General features: G+C 44.4%; 2 protein-coding genes across 4 annotated transcripts; one reads left to right on the top strand and one right to left on the bottom strand.

Annotated features, from left to right (window-relative positions):
• Positions 1-128: 128 nt before the first annotated feature.
• Positions 129-5,692, bottom strand: ncf2 (neutrophil cytosolic factor 2). Of its 2 annotated transcripts, XM_027019364.2 has the most exons (14): positions 5,480-5,692; positions 5,201-5,283; positions 4,887-4,995; positions 4,136-4,270; positions 3,524-3,631; positions 3,348-3,407; positions 2,707-2,750; positions 2,456-2,597; positions 1,960-2,013; positions 1,502-1,567; positions 1,109-1,260; positions 885-996; positions 526-634; positions 129-387 (listed from the first exon to the last, which is right to left on the bottom strand). In XM_027019364.2, exons 1-14 carry the CDS (start codon positions 5,651-5,653, stop codon positions 299-301), a joined length of 1,437 nt encoding a protein of 478 aa, XP_026875165.2. In that variant the 5' UTR covers positions 5,654-5,692; the 3' UTR covers positions 129-298. The 2 variants fall into 2 exon arrangements, with proteins under 2 accessions (XP_026875165.2, XP_026875166.2); XM_027019365.2 differs by lacking the exon at positions 5,201-5,283 and having other exon boundaries at positions 5,480-5,591.
• A 388-nt stretch (positions 5,693-6,080) lies between these two features.
• garem (GRB2 associated, regulator of MAPK1) lies at positions 6,081-13,054 on the top strand. 2 transcript variants are annotated; one of them, XM_027019388.2, is made up of 6 exons: positions 6,081-6,416; positions 7,700-7,840; positions 8,564-8,694; positions 9,216-10,370; positions 11,563-11,735; positions 11,788-13,054. In XM_027019388.2, exons 1-6 carry the CDS (start codon positions 6,296-6,298, stop codon positions 12,623-12,625), a joined length of 2,559 nt encoding a protein of 852 aa, XP_026875189.2. In that variant the 5' UTR covers positions 6,081-6,295; the 3' UTR covers positions 12,626-13,054. The 2 variants fall into 2 exon arrangements, with proteins under 2 accessions (XP_026875189.2, XP_026875190.2); XM_027019389.2 differs by having other exon boundaries at positions 6,082-6,416; positions 11,812-13,054.
• Positions 13,055-14,052: the final 998 nt, after the last annotated feature.

Below are 14,052 nucleotides of genomic sequence, written 5' to 3'. Positions count from 1 at the left end.
TAATCTAAATGTTACTCAGTTGCAGACCTTTAATATATTTAACTTTGTGATCTAAATGTTACACACTTGCAAACTTTAGTATTTCATTTAAGCCTGATCATTTTCAGAATACCATAATATGAGCAATCTTTATTTTTAAACAAGTGATGGTTTATTTAGAAGAATATGCAAGTGATAAATGTGATTAATTTGCAACATTTTTCAGGAAAATCATACAAACGTCTGTAAATTGCTCGTGGACTGTTGCTTAAATATGAGATAGTTGTGGTTTTATGGTGTCATTTAGCCATGACTCATCTTATTGATCCTTGTTAGGATCTGCAACAAAAGACGATGGAAATATTCCAACCTTCCCTTTGCACTCGCCTTCGAGCCACTCGTCGTTGACTGGAGTGAAAAATAAAGACCATGATGAAATTTTAATCGAATGGTTGTTCGAATGGAATTCACAGCAGTTATGAAGGTTTATTTTTTCATATATATATACTAACAATGCACAACAATAGAAACGGCTGTAGTTCTTACCTTTAGAGAGGACTGTAATGACATCACCTTCCCTGAATTCCAGATCTTCTGGGGTGGAGGCCTCATATGAGAACAGAGCCACCATGTTCTCCTGCGCTAAGGCTTTATCCTGAATCAAAGGGGCACAATGAGTGATTGGTACAAAACTCTTCAAAATGGGTATTTGTCTGTGCAAGTTACTGGTAATAGTACTGGCTTATTCCTTTCAGCAAAGAGTTCAGAATAATGAGAAAACTGATAATGGCTCAAATGAATGATGCAGACATAGCTGAGTGAATCGAAAGTGTGAAAAAACCCCAGAATGCTCAGGGAGATCAGACTAGAGCAATTAAGGCTGTATATTTAATTTCAGCTGCTACCTGCGTGGCTGAACACCACAATGTCAGACGGTTTTCTTTCATACAGCTCCACAGGACCTCCATCTCTGACTCGTCAACAGTCACTTTGTCACTCGATCCAGGCTTGGCATAGCTAACGGAGACGATATTCAAAGCAATGGGTGCAGTCAGGCTTCGTACTTGCACGGTGCGTTCGGACACGCTTCTCAATTAGATGGCGGTGGGGCGAACTGTAATGGCAGTACCTCAGTCTAAGTGTGGAGGCCGGACGTTTGAGTTTAGTGCTGACCAGCTGAAGCACAGCTGTGAATGGTTGGCCTGGTGAAATGCACATTGCTATGGTAAACATGAAGTGCACTTTCACAATGCACCCAGAGAAAACTTTAGGATCCTTAGTCTAAGAGGAAAACAGTGGAGATAGACAAAAACAATAGACAATATAAGATGAAGACAGTTCTATGATTAATTCAAAGAACAGTTGCAGCTCAGTGAGGGAGTACATAGGCGTTTGGTGCTGGATTTGGCCAAGGAACTGCCTTGTCTGTATGGGTTCTATAATGAATATTTGTTAATCAATGACTTTCTTGGGAGTGGTGAATGATCTGTGTGTTTAGTGCCTCCAGGCCGGTTTTCCGTACAGGCTTGTTTGGTGCAGGTCTCTGGGGTGGGGCTGGTATCTCGGCATTGCTGTTTGATGGTGAAACCTGCTGGACAGAAGCTGTTACTGGTATTTATAAACACACAGTTGGTACAAAGTACATGGCTGGAGAAAATACTTAGTAAGTCGTTATTTTTTTCAGTATGGGTAGAAATGTTAAATTGCATAAAGGCTAAGAAGTATCTTTCTCAGCACTTTTTGATACTCAAGATATAAGCTACTATTGGCAGTATTTGTATGCTACATATAACTAGTGTATTACGTTTTAAATTAATTCATTATAGCTGAGGAACACAGAAAAGGAATAAAATCATGCAGCATCTTTTTTAAACACTCACTATGCAAGCATTTATCCTAGTTTATTTAGTTTTTCTTTAGCATTAACAAATTCTAGTCTGTTTACCGGTTGTTATTGTGGCAGTTCGAAAGGACGCTTACCTGCAGTGTTTTTGAGGCCAGTGGTTCCAGGTAATTATAAGGAACAAGCCCTTTCTGGAAATAGTGAGAAAGCAACACAAATATGTTACGCATGTAGTCTGTTATGATGTACTGGTATACAAAATGTATTATCCGAAAAAGTTGCATGCTACATTAAACAAAAATCACCCTGTGGAGGAGTCACAAAGGCTTGGCAGCTGTTTCAGTTAACATTATATTTAGCAACAATATACAGTGCGTGACCAAAATGTAAATGCACTTCCTATAAAGCATCAAACAAACCTAGCATTACAAATATATATACATATGTAAATCACACACAAGGTGTAAGCGTATTCATTTGGGTGGTGTAGCAGTTTGACAAAGAGTACATGGCTGCTTGTACTGTTTATTCAGTGAAAGACATTTTTGGCTACAAAAGGTTATGAGGAATACTGGCTGATTTCTTCCATATCTTCTATAAAGTCAGAAATCACCAACAGACGTAGATACGCACCCTTCCATTAAACATTACAGATGCCCAGTTGTCGTCCCCTCTTTGAAGAACAAAGACGATGTTGCCTGGCAACACGGCTAGCTCCTCTTCGGTCTCTGGAATGAACTCGTACAGAACAGTGTGAGGCTCACCTTCAAGCGCCCTGCAGGTTCCAAGCACAGATGCTATAAATAACGCTCCAAATGGCTGCGATGGGAGCACTGGAGGTACATAACAGAGTATATGTCACACAGTGCATGCACTGGGATTACCTCAGTACCTCAGGCTGCTTAGGTGCAGTCGGTGCATCCACAACCTGTTCAAAGAAAAGTAAGACATCACATGTTCATGGCAGCCAGAGTGCATCAGGAGTGAATGAAGTGAATACAGGGATCACACGGGTTCCTCATCTGGAAACGTTTATGAAGCAGTTTGGTCAGATAGCCAAGTTCATCTCTATTGTAATGTGGTGAAAATTGAGTAACTGTTACAGAAGTTGCATAAGCAAATCTCCAGTATGCTCTGAAGGCATTAGTTCACCCAGTTTTGCTAATCTCTTTAATAGTAAATGATACCCAGTGATGACCAATGAGTTTTATTTTTAAATAGCATTCAAATGTAGTCAAAGTTTGTATGAGAAAAGGTTGAACAATTTTCATGCTTCTCTCCAGTGTTGGTTATTACCAATTTCCACCCAGTATCTAGCACCCCTTCTGTTGCACAATTTTTACCAGCCTTTTAGACCTTTAATCTAGGATCCACGGGAGAGACCAACCCAGTCCTCGGCTGGGCAAATGTGCAAATTGTGGTTTGCCTTTTATTGTTCAGTGTGGCTCTTTGTGTGCAAGACAAATTCCCTTTGGTGCAATAAAGGTTTTAATCACTGGAAGAGAAGGATCTGAGAAAGGCTCACCTGAGGCTGAAGGGGGGCGAAACCGGAGAAATTATCAGCTGGAACAACAGAAGACAGAACCTGTGGACAGAGCATCCACAGAGTCCGACTCTATTGACACTTTTGGGGAAAACGTCCTGCTTTCCCAATATTATTGATCATATAAAGTTGTGAAATGTGAGGCTTTGTTTGGGTACCTTGGCTTTTCCAAGGTAGTCCTTTTTCTCCAGCTCTGCCACATAGTGCTTATTGGGCTTGAACAGCAGTCCTGCTGGAATCCCCACCAGAGAGAAGAGCTTCTGCTTCTACATGCAAAGAAGCAGAAGGAAGGAACATAATACAAATCACTCGTGAACACACACGCATTCGCAATACAATAACTGATATTGGAAACATTCAGACATTGCTCTGCTACAAAGGCACAGCCAAAGGCTGAACTATTCAGTTACTGCATTACTTTGAAAGTAAGAAAGTGCTTTTCTCATGGAATTTCAATGTTTAAAGCATTATGTAAAATGTTTAAAAATAGTACTTGATTACTTAAGTTAGAGTGAATATAATTATCATGTGAACTCCTCTTTGTAACTTCTGCAGGCTGATGCAATATCCATGTTCCCGTAAGAAATCAGAAATCAGTTCAAACAAGCCTAAGCAATACAGCTCAAAACATGTCCAATGTTGTCTTGTATTTAATTGCATAGTACGATTAGAAAAAACAAACAAACAAAAAAACTAATTAAAAACAACAAAAGTACAATTGTAGCACAATGTGGGTCGTTGTCTGAATTAATTATATTAGTTTGACCAACCAGAATGGATTCTACAGCCTGGTCAATATGCCCAAATTTGGCTTCTGAACGGAGGTTAAGGGCTGTAAGCAAGTTTTCCTGGGCTTTTTCCCACTTGCCCAGTGTGGCATAGACAAGACCGATGTTGTGCAGCACCTAAATGGACAGAGGCATTAAAACACTGTTTTATCTGTTACTCTGACATCATCACTTACTCCATGTGAATGCATGATTTAAATTTTTTTATTTAAAAAAATAAACAAAAGATTTATACCACAACAGGGCATCACAGATATTCATCTGACTGCTAAGAAAGCAATTTACTGGAAGGACTGTGATTTCTTATTTATTTGTTTTATTGTAAGTTTTGTTCTTCTTATTATTATTATTACTCTATTTTGTCACAACTCACATTACATTCAGTTTGTAATTTATTTTGTTCTTATGTTTTTGAGTATATATTTTGCTTTGCATAACCCTTCTATGTGAACACTATGGTGACTGTTACTGTTAATGTCAATCTGTGAAAACCAATAAAAATATCATTTAAAAAAGAAAAGGTTAATTAGGTCATAAGACTTTGTTGATATCTCTGTTTTAGCAAAACATTCAGCAAGCATCTTGTCAAGAGGGCTAGTCACAAAGACCATGTGACTTTTATTGACCAATAAATCCTCATACGATGGCGGGTATATCTGTAGGTTTACATCTCTACATTTGATGATGCTATTAAAAATTAGGCAATCAGCAGGATACTCCAAACCTTTCTTACCTCACAAGCATAAAGTTTATACCTCAGCCCGAGAGGTTTGTAGTCTATCAACTGATTCCCTCTTAGCTCCTTAAACGCTTGCTGGAAATCCAACAGTGACTCCTCAAACCTTGAGACATATTTTTAGAAGTTAGGAATTCTTGCAATAAGACTCATTTCATATAAGCCCAGTAAAAGGAATATGTGACTTTACAACGGTGTAGCCAGTGTAGTCCATTTCCTAGACACCACCAACATTCCCTGTAATACCTTCATGTATTTAATCTTTCTCATTTGTTGAAACGCAACAAGGTACATTACTCAATATGGCTTACTTTTCTTTTTTGTAGAATGTAATTCCTCTTTGAAAAAAAGCAACGGCCAAATGCTCATCTTTGCCAATGCTGTTGTCAAATGCCTTCGAAAGAGACAGTTTCCTCTTAAACAACTGAAACAACTTTTACTTCCTGTTTTTTTACACTGAAGGTTTTTTGTTTAAAAAAAAAAAAAAATTTTAAGCTGCACTAAGGTTTTTGAGGAATACAGTAAACGGTAATCACCTAATGACCGATAGTGCCAAAGAGATTATAAGATGTAACACTATAAGCACCCACCTTCTCAGCAACATCGAAGTCGTCATTGTTCAGGTGGAGACATCCGATGTTGAAGGAGATTTTAGATGTCTTGTCCTGGATCTCCAGGAATGCTTGTAGGGCAGAGATTTTGTCACCCTTCTCTGAGAACGCCACGGCGTCTGCCCACTGGCGCAAACAACTCACAAAGGACATCTTTTCTCAGCTGCTGCTGTTGTCTTACTGTCAACTTCTCTTCCAGCAGACGAGAACCAGAAACTGCACTGCCCTGCTCTGTCACAGAGGAAGGGGTGGAACCAATGCCAGCTATTTGTTTCTTATGGATTCACTAACTTTCCCATTACGTTTTATTTGACCTGTCAAAAAGGTCTAAAGGTTTTGTTGTGCCGTTGTGTGTTTGCTTGTTTGAACAAGGCATCACACAGATTCTGTGATAATGTAAGTGTACCGTTAAATTACTTGTGATCCTCTCATCACTGAGCAGTGTTAGGGCTGCAGGATGCTCTCAGCTGGCATGGCGCTGGTTGCCTAGGCAACCCTGGAGCAGGCACTGGAGCAGCTGGGAGGAGGAAACGGCCTTTCCAGCTCAGAGCTCTATGGTTAGAGACACATGGCCATTCCAGCTCAGAGCTCTATGGTTAGACACATGGCCTTTCCAGCTCAGAGCTCTATGGTTAGAGATTCATGGCATTTCCTGTGAGTGTAAATAGACAGCTGGGCTGCGATGGCTTCGCTGCGGATCAGTACTGCCTTTAAGTAAGGCGAGCAGGGTTGGAGCCACGTTTGGAGCAGCGTTGTCCATGCAGCAGCCAGCTCCTGCAGGTGAATGCGGCGGACATGGAGCTGGGCTCAGCGCTGTACAGCAGTTTGAAGGATGTGGCATGGAGCACCACTACTCTGCCTCTGGATCGGCTGGTCACTGCCTACAGGCTGCCGCAGATTGTAAGATTGGACAGCGGTAAGATTTACTTTTAATTCACAGTAGCCGCTAACCTCAACTGTCTTTGGATTTGATTTGCCTTTTCGGTGGTGTTTCCAGACTTAGTTGTGCATGCGGTTTGGGGGAATTTGCTCGGGAAAACTTGCTCTCAACTCTTCAACAATCTGAAGCGTGGGTGACAATGCTACTGGGCTGGGATTCCAATATTTAGCTTCCCAGTTAGCCTTAGCTTCGCAGTTAGCCTTAGCTTCGCAGTTAGCCTTATCTCGCTAGCTAGCTGATCTGAAAATGCCTGTGACTAGGTAGCTAGATAGCTAGGCTAGCTAGCTGCTAACATAGCAGCAGATTGTCACTAGGTAGACGCTTTGTCAATATATCAGTTGGTTTTTTTCCCCTCGTTTCTAGCAGCGGATTACTAGTTAAAGACGCCTCCCGCCAGATAGCTACCTACTGATAAGAGTTATTTGTCAACAAACCCGTCAGTTTAGCTGTACGTTGTCACACTGAACGTCAGTTAGCAGGTTTGTAGCTTGATAACATTAGTCAAGCTAGCCAGACAAACTAATACTGGGTATCCAAGCTCCTACCTAAACACTGCTAGCTGCGTTTGCTCCCGTTTACTGAGGTTGCTCTCCACATACTCGCTAATAAAAGTGTTTCATGCCTCATGTAACCTAGCTGTCTAGCTAGGGTGTGATGGACCTGCACAGAGCCCGTGTTTCTGAAGAGCGGCTAGGCTTTAACAGGATTATTATGTCTTCACTGTCTGGCTGGATACTGGGACTTGTGTCGTCTCAGCTCAGCCCGCTCCGTTTGTTCTCCTGGCTGTTTACGCACGTCTCCAGTTCTGCTTCTGTCTCCTTATGGCATTCATATAAAGTCTATTTCATAACTCCTACAATAAGGACCCCCGTCAGCCTGTCAAATGGTGCCCCACCGTCCAGCTGACACCCGCGTAGTCGTTAAAGAATTTGGCTGAGTTATGAATGACTGTTGAGTCCATGGAAATGCAGTCAGGCCAACATATTGGTGCGTGTTAAATGACTTTTCAGAGTATTTTTCTTTTTTTTTTGAGAAGAGAAACACGGCGAGGTAATTTGTTAGTAATGTAATAACTTGGAAGGTCAGTGCATCTTCCTGTTGCAAAATTTGAGTGATATTACACCATTTTACAGCTACATTTAGGAGTCTGTGAAGGCGCTACATGTCCTGTGTCCTTACTACCTGGCGAACCTAGCATGCGGATACGATCATGTTTCCATACTGATGTGGATAAGTGATAGGCTTATCTTTCTCTCCAGGGGAGTCGGTGGAAGGGCTGAGAGAAAACGACTACCTCTTGATTCATTCATGCCGGCAGTGGACTACGATCACCGCGCATAGCCTGGAGGAGGGCCATTATGTCATCGGACCGAAAATTGAGATCCCTGTCCATTATGAGGGTGAGGCCACTCACTTTGTTGTGGTCTGCTTTGTGTAGGACTAGCACTTTTGCCCTCTGTGGCCTTCAACTACATATGCTCTTTGACCATTTAAGGAAGGGATAAGAAACAAAAACAGAATGAAGCAGGCAAAACGGGAATCTGGACAAGCGTGACGGTTCCGGGGAGTAACTGCAGAGTTTTTCCATCACCTTTCGAATATAAATGTTGAGAACGTGTTCATGTTTAACAGCATACGTATACACGAAGAGCTGGAAAGTGTAGGCATTGCCTTCAAAACAGATTAAGAACGCTTGAATCTTAAATTGACCTGTGAACAAGTTAAACAGTACATATATTCACATTTCGTAAATCCACATCTGAAACCAATTCATACTTTTAGAAACACCACAAATATATTTTTATAACTAAGCTGGATGTTAAATATACTGACTGCTATAATGAGCGCTGAAGCTCAGGACAAGGCAGAACTTGTGTTCAAAGGTGTCGCGTAGCTCTCTTTCCATCACTTGCCAGGGAGATGCATTGAAATCAATGCGAGGAACCTAAAGAAAGTGCGGTTAATTACTCGCGTTTCACTAAAATATCGGAGCAGAGATCATACACATTCTATCTGTTGTCCTAGTAGATTTTTTTTTTGGACCCAAGTGAATAACGCAGGCAATAACTGCCTGAAGCGGTAACATCTGAATGCCTTGTGGTGATTTATGTTCTGGTGCACAGGTCAGTTCAAACTGCTGGAGCAGGACAGGGACATTAAAGAGCCTGTGCAGTACTTCAACAGTGTGGAGGATGTGGCCAAAGCATTTCCGGAACGAGTCTACGTCATGGAAGAAATCACGTTCAACGTTAAGGTGTGGCTTTGTCCGTGCATCCACTGCTTAGAGCGCCCCAAGTAGCAGACCTTTCTTCCTTCCGCTAAAGTGTTTGAATGCGGTCTTTTAATTAACTGTCCTAACCTTTGGAAGTGTTTGTAATCTGTACTCTTTGGTCTTGCAGTTACCATGTGTTGCAATTGGCTGTTTTGTATTTTAAGTGCATGATATGTAATCTCATTGTGTCTGCTCTGTTACTGCCATGCCCCGACTAGCAGTGTCTGCCCTCGCTTACAACATAGCCGATCAGCCCAAGAATCAGAAACAGTACATTCATTGTCCTCCGAGCTGAATTCACAATGACTTTTCCTGCTCCGAAAAGTCCCATTGTCTTAGAGTGAAAGGTTATTTCTGCATTACCCTACAAGAGCTGGCTGTAAAAATAGAAAGAAAAGAAAGGCTATTACTAATAATCGCATGTCGAAGTTTCTGTCCGTCGGTGAGGAAGTCGAGTTTACGGCTCCTTTAATGAGCTGATGACACCGATGTGTTTGTTGCAGATGGCCTCAGGGGAGTGCAATGAAGACACAGAGGTGTACAACATCACGCTGAACACGGGCGACGAGCTGACCCTCATGGGCCAGGCGGAGATCCTCTACGCCAAGACGTCGCGCGAGAGGTCGCGCTTCAACACCATCTTCAAGCGCATCGGCAAGCTGAACTCCATGGGCAGGCTGGGGCGCGGCAAAATGCCATGCCTCATCTGCATGAACCACCGTACGAACGAGAGCATTAGCCTGCCCTTCCAGTGCCGCGGGCGCTTCAGCACCTGCTCGCCATTGGAGCTGCAGATGCAGGAGGGCGAGCACACCATCCGCGCCATCGTGGAGAAGACACGGCTGCCCGTGAACGTGACGGTGCCGGGCAGCCCGCCGCGCAACCCCCACGACCTGCATGTGATCCGCGAGGGCCACCGCTACAAGCTGGTCAACGTGCAGACCAAGACCGTGGTGGTGTGTTGTGGGCTACACGCCAACAAGGTGCTACCTGTACACTTCGCCCTGCAGGCCGGCGGGGCCGGCGCTCTGCCACGCCTGCTTGTGCCCGAGGGTCTGCTGCATGGCGAGGCCTGGCTGGAGACGGTCGTCCACCGCTGGTTCACCTACTGCCAGGAGCAGTTCAACATCGACGACTACTCGCGGGCCGTGCGCGACGTGCGCGCCGACTGGACGGAAGACAGCAAGAGCCCCAAGAAAGGGGGTGGGACCAACGGCTGCCCCTCCCACACACACCTGCCTAGCTCACTTAGTTCAGCCCGGGACGAGCTCACGCAGTCGTTCCACCGTCTCTCCGTCTGCGTCTACGGCAACAATCTGCACGGCAACAGTGAGGTGAACCTGCAGGGCTGCGTGAGTCTGTACGGCGAGTACGCGCCTCCCGAACCGCCGGATGCCGATTACCTGTTCACCGAGCTTTCGGACGACTCATCCGGCCCGGGCGGCCCGGGCAAAACGGATCTGCCCTACGAGGAGCTGTGGCTGGACCACGGGAAGAGACGCGGGCCCACGTACGAGCACTCCGAGGCTGGCCGCGGGAGCACCGGCACGTCCGCCTGCCCGCACGTGCCGCCATACCTCAGCACGGGACCAGCCAGCGTCCTGCTCAGCGCAGACATCGGTCTACCTCCACCCCCTGTGCCTCCAAAGTCCGAAGCTGTGAGTACGCGGGGTGAAAAAATTATGCTTAGTTTAGTTTTAATTCACTTTTGCTTGCTTTACCTTGTGTACCTCCGGCAGGCCGCCAGAGCCTTAAGGGAGGTTAGATGGTTGTTGGTCAGAGTTAGAACAGTTACTGTTTCTGTAAGTGCACGCAGCAGACGCTCGGCTCAAAGCCTCGAGCTGTTGTTTCTGAATCTGGGCCTCGGCCGCCACATCACTGTATGCTTTCGAAACTTTAAAAACAAACAAACAAAAAAACAGTACACCATTTCAGTGCATGCCTATCAGTAACCCATTACTTTTGGGGGGTGTTTACATCACTTTCATTTGCACAGATCTAAGGTTGCTCACTTGTACTGGTTAGAGCAGTTTCTTCAGAAAGAAAACTGTGCTTTAAGAGATGAGAAAGCAATAACAAATATTTGCTTATGATCCTGCGCTGATGATAACTGCTTATGATGTTATGCAAATATACACCTAAGTGTTAGTGGTGTCTACATAGCCTAAATGTCTAACCTAGTAAATCTAGTAATTCATCTTTCACCCAGTCTCAGTATCAGACATCTTCAAAGATGTGAAGTCTGACGACGAGCTTTCAGAAATCTCATTGTAGACGTTGTTCACCGTTTAGGGAGGGGACAGATAACCCAAACAAACCCACAGGAACCTTTAGCAATTACTGCAGAGGGGCATGTACCAACATGAGGGCATGATTCTGTTTACCAAAAATTAGTGTAGCAAAACCGTCAATGTCATCTGGTAGAGCGAGTCGCACTTCAGACGTCAAGCGCTTAACTTCTAGCATTAGGGAACGGCAGTGAAATCTCCTCTTAATGCCACCCAACATACGTTAGATTAGGTGGGGAAAAAGAATCTTATGTTGTCAGATTCTGTGTTCCCAGATGGTTCCATCCAGATTCACAGATTAAAATCAAAGAGTTTTCCTATTACTCAATTATTTACTGTTATTTATGCGTATCTGAGGGTCTCTGTATTTCGTATAATTTTAGGGACGTTTCACGACCAGTCATTAAGGATCTTGTCAGTCGTTTGTGTGTGAGAATGAATTTCCTTTTGTAGAAATGTTTCAAAGAGACCATTTTCAAATAAAATACACATTTGACAGGTGGTGATTGTAGAAAAACAAACAAAACCAGGTGGATTTAATCCATCCTCCTGCTCTGTGCAGGTGAAGGAGGAGTGCCGGTTGTTGAACGCCCCTCCCATCCCCCCGAGGACTTCCAAACAGTCGGCTCCGAGCTCCAGCGGCGGGGTTCCCTACCCCCCCACCAAACCCCGGCAGGCAGACACGCGTTCTCCCAGCCCCTCCCTTTCCTATTACTCCTCGGGCCTGCACAGCATGTGAGTACGCCAGCACGAGCCCCCCCGAGTGCTTAGTCTCCTTATGATTTAGCCTCCGTCCCTCATCTTTTTGCAGAGGAGGAGATGGCGAGCCTCCAGGAGAACCAGACGAGCCGAACCACACGTGCTACCCATGCAGCTGGCCTCGAGCGGACGCCAAGCTGCACTCCTGCCTCGGGCCGTCCAGGGACGCTGCTCTCTCCCGCCTGTCCTGGCCCAACGACTTCTGCGGGGGCGAGTCGCACAAGGGGGAGGAGTTTTTGTCGGCCCAGTGCCGTAGTTACTCCAGCTACCCGAGGAAAAGGACCCCTGCCACCCCCAAGGCTTGTGCCTCAGATCTTTTTGACAGGGGGGAGGGGTTAGAGAGGAGCACCGCCTCCAAAAAGGCCCAACAGCCTGCCCAAGTTTGTAGTAAATCTACAAGTTATACCCTGGAAATGTACAGGGACACGCCCACCGAGGAACCTAACACTAAGCAAAGCCAGTCCTGCCCTATATTGCCACCAAGAACCCCAAAATCAAACGACTCTAAGAAAGGCAGGGACTGTGCGCTGGCAGAGGTCACAAGCAACGAGGCCGCGGAACTCTGTTCGGCAAGCTGCTCAGTGGAGAAGTCGCGCCACAGCACCACAGCCTCCCGACCGGTCGCCTCGGGGTTGCCATGGCAACCACCAATCGACCTGTCGGGCCTTTCCATTGAAGAGGTCTCGAAGTCAATGCGGTTCATAGGCATGTCCGAGGACGTGGTCGCGTTGTTCGTCAGAGAGAAAATTGACGGCAATTTGCTCCTGCAGCTCACGGAAGAGATCCTGTCAGAGGACTTTAAGCTAAGCAAACTACAAGTGAAGAAACTCCTGCAGTTTATTAGTGGCTGGAGGCCCAAAATGTAAGCTTGAACAAACCCAAAACTAGTCTACGACAAAACATGCACTGTGCTGCAGCCTGGGACACTGGCCTTCAGTATTGCATTAGACTGTTTTGTATCTATATGCTATGCACAGTCAGAAGCCTTGTAATGAATTTTACTGATGTATATGTGTGTATGTATGTATGTATGTATGTATGTGTACACACACACATTATATAAGTGTGTGTGTGTGTGTGTGTGCTTTATGTATTAACTTTCATGTGTTGATGTATACCCTTCTCTATGTAATCTCTCTCTGACCTTATGGTACCTGCACAACAAACTTAACACTTTGCTCAAACCCAAAGCCTTTGAGAAATATGATATTTTTGACTCCACCCAATCATGGCTTCAGTTTCCTTGGTTGGTGATCAATAAACAGTGTGCCACAAACTGTGCCACAGATATTCAAGGACCTCCTTTATCAGTCTCGGTGTTTTAAGATAAATCACACTCATAATTATTATTCACCTAATATCTTCTACCCATCCTTTCTTTCATAAATCAAGTCATACGCTAGTTTTTAAATAAGTGATGAGTGATAATTTGTCATTTTGACAAGTGACCTGGGGGCGTGTACATCCATCACGGCACCACTGTAGGAAGGTGCAGTCTTTGTAATGCATGGTCTTCTTGTTTCAAAGGACCAACAATAATTGTGCATGTGGTTGCTCAGTTGTATTTTGTCTGACTGTACTTGCATCATTAGTTCTTGTGCAAAAAAGCAAACAAGGTCTAGAGCTGAGTGAGATGGGGCCTTTGATTCTGCAGTCCATTACACTCAACATGAGGCTACATTTATACAACAAAAATCTAATTAAACCAATCGCAGAAAAGTAGGAAGTGCTGTTAATCCGAAGCATACACCTGTGAAATATGGCATGGCACAGCATGTTTGGCTACCAGTGAACAACCCTGTCAGCAAATCTCCAGGAAAGAAAACCAGCAAATGACACTGGAATTAAAGCAGTACTTTACCCTCATTGCTTTGACTTTGATATAATGGAGTACGGAGCCAAAACGACCAATTGTGTTAATGTCCAATTACTTACTGACTGCAGTGTATGAGCCCGTGGTCACATGACACAGCTCTGCACTCTCTGTGCCCTCAATTTGCCTGCATGATACAGTTAAGAACTCTGAAGCGGAAAGAAACAAGTTACACAAGATTTCCAGGCCTGCATGCCAACATGCTCCAGTGCTGAATTTTTATAATTTTCATATATGATTAAAATTCTTCAAATATGCTTTTTTCCCTGCAAGTTAAGAAGTGGAGAATTCCAGAACTGTGAAGTTCCACACTGATTATGGCAACATTTGTCCCGATTCTGTTTGGTTCTCATTCCCCTTGAAGCACAATCACAGCTCAAAACAGCACTGACATGAAGACCACAGCTTTCTAGGATTAGT

This window comes from Electrophorus electricus, chromosome 19 (assembly GCF_013358815.1).
Source record: "Electrophorus electricus isolate fEleEle1 chromosome 19, fEleEle1.pri, whole genome shotgun sequence".
Lineage (NCBI taxonomy): Eukaryota > Metazoa > Chordata > Actinopteri > Gymnotiformes > Gymnotidae > Electrophorus > Electrophorus electricus.
This window is presented reverse-complemented; position numbering and strand designations above follow the sequence as displayed.

What these genes read in the sequence shown, in the direction of transcription:
- ncf2 (XM_027019364.2), bottom strand. Translation starts at nt 5,653, where the DNA reads ATGTCCTTTGTGAGTTGTTTGCGCCAGTGGGCAGACGCCGTGGCGTTC. An exon ending in ATAAACTTTATGCTTGTGAG is followed by an intron (nt 4,271 to 4,886) that starts GTAAGAAAGGTT and finishes CTGTCCATTTAG; the next exon opens with GTGCTGCACAACATCGGTCT. An exon ending in TCGCCCCCCTTCAGCCTCAG is followed by an intron (nt 2,751 to 3,347) that starts GTGAGCCTTTCT and finishes TTCTTTGAACAG; the next exon opens with GTTGTGGATGCACCGACTGC.
- garem (XM_027019388.2), top strand. Translation starts at nt 6,296, where the DNA reads ATGGAGCTGGGCTCAGCGCTGTACAGCAGTTTGAAGGATGTGGCATGG. An exon ending in GATTGTAAGATTGGACAGCG is followed by an intron (nt 6,417 to 7,699) that starts GTAAGATTTACT and finishes CTTTCTCTCCAG; the next exon opens with GGGAGTCGGTGGAAGGGCTG. An exon ending in TCCTCGGGCCTGCACAGCAT is followed by an intron (nt 11,736 to 11,787) that starts GTGAGTACGCCA and finishes CTTATGATTTAG; the next exon opens with CCTCCGTCCCTCATCTTTTT.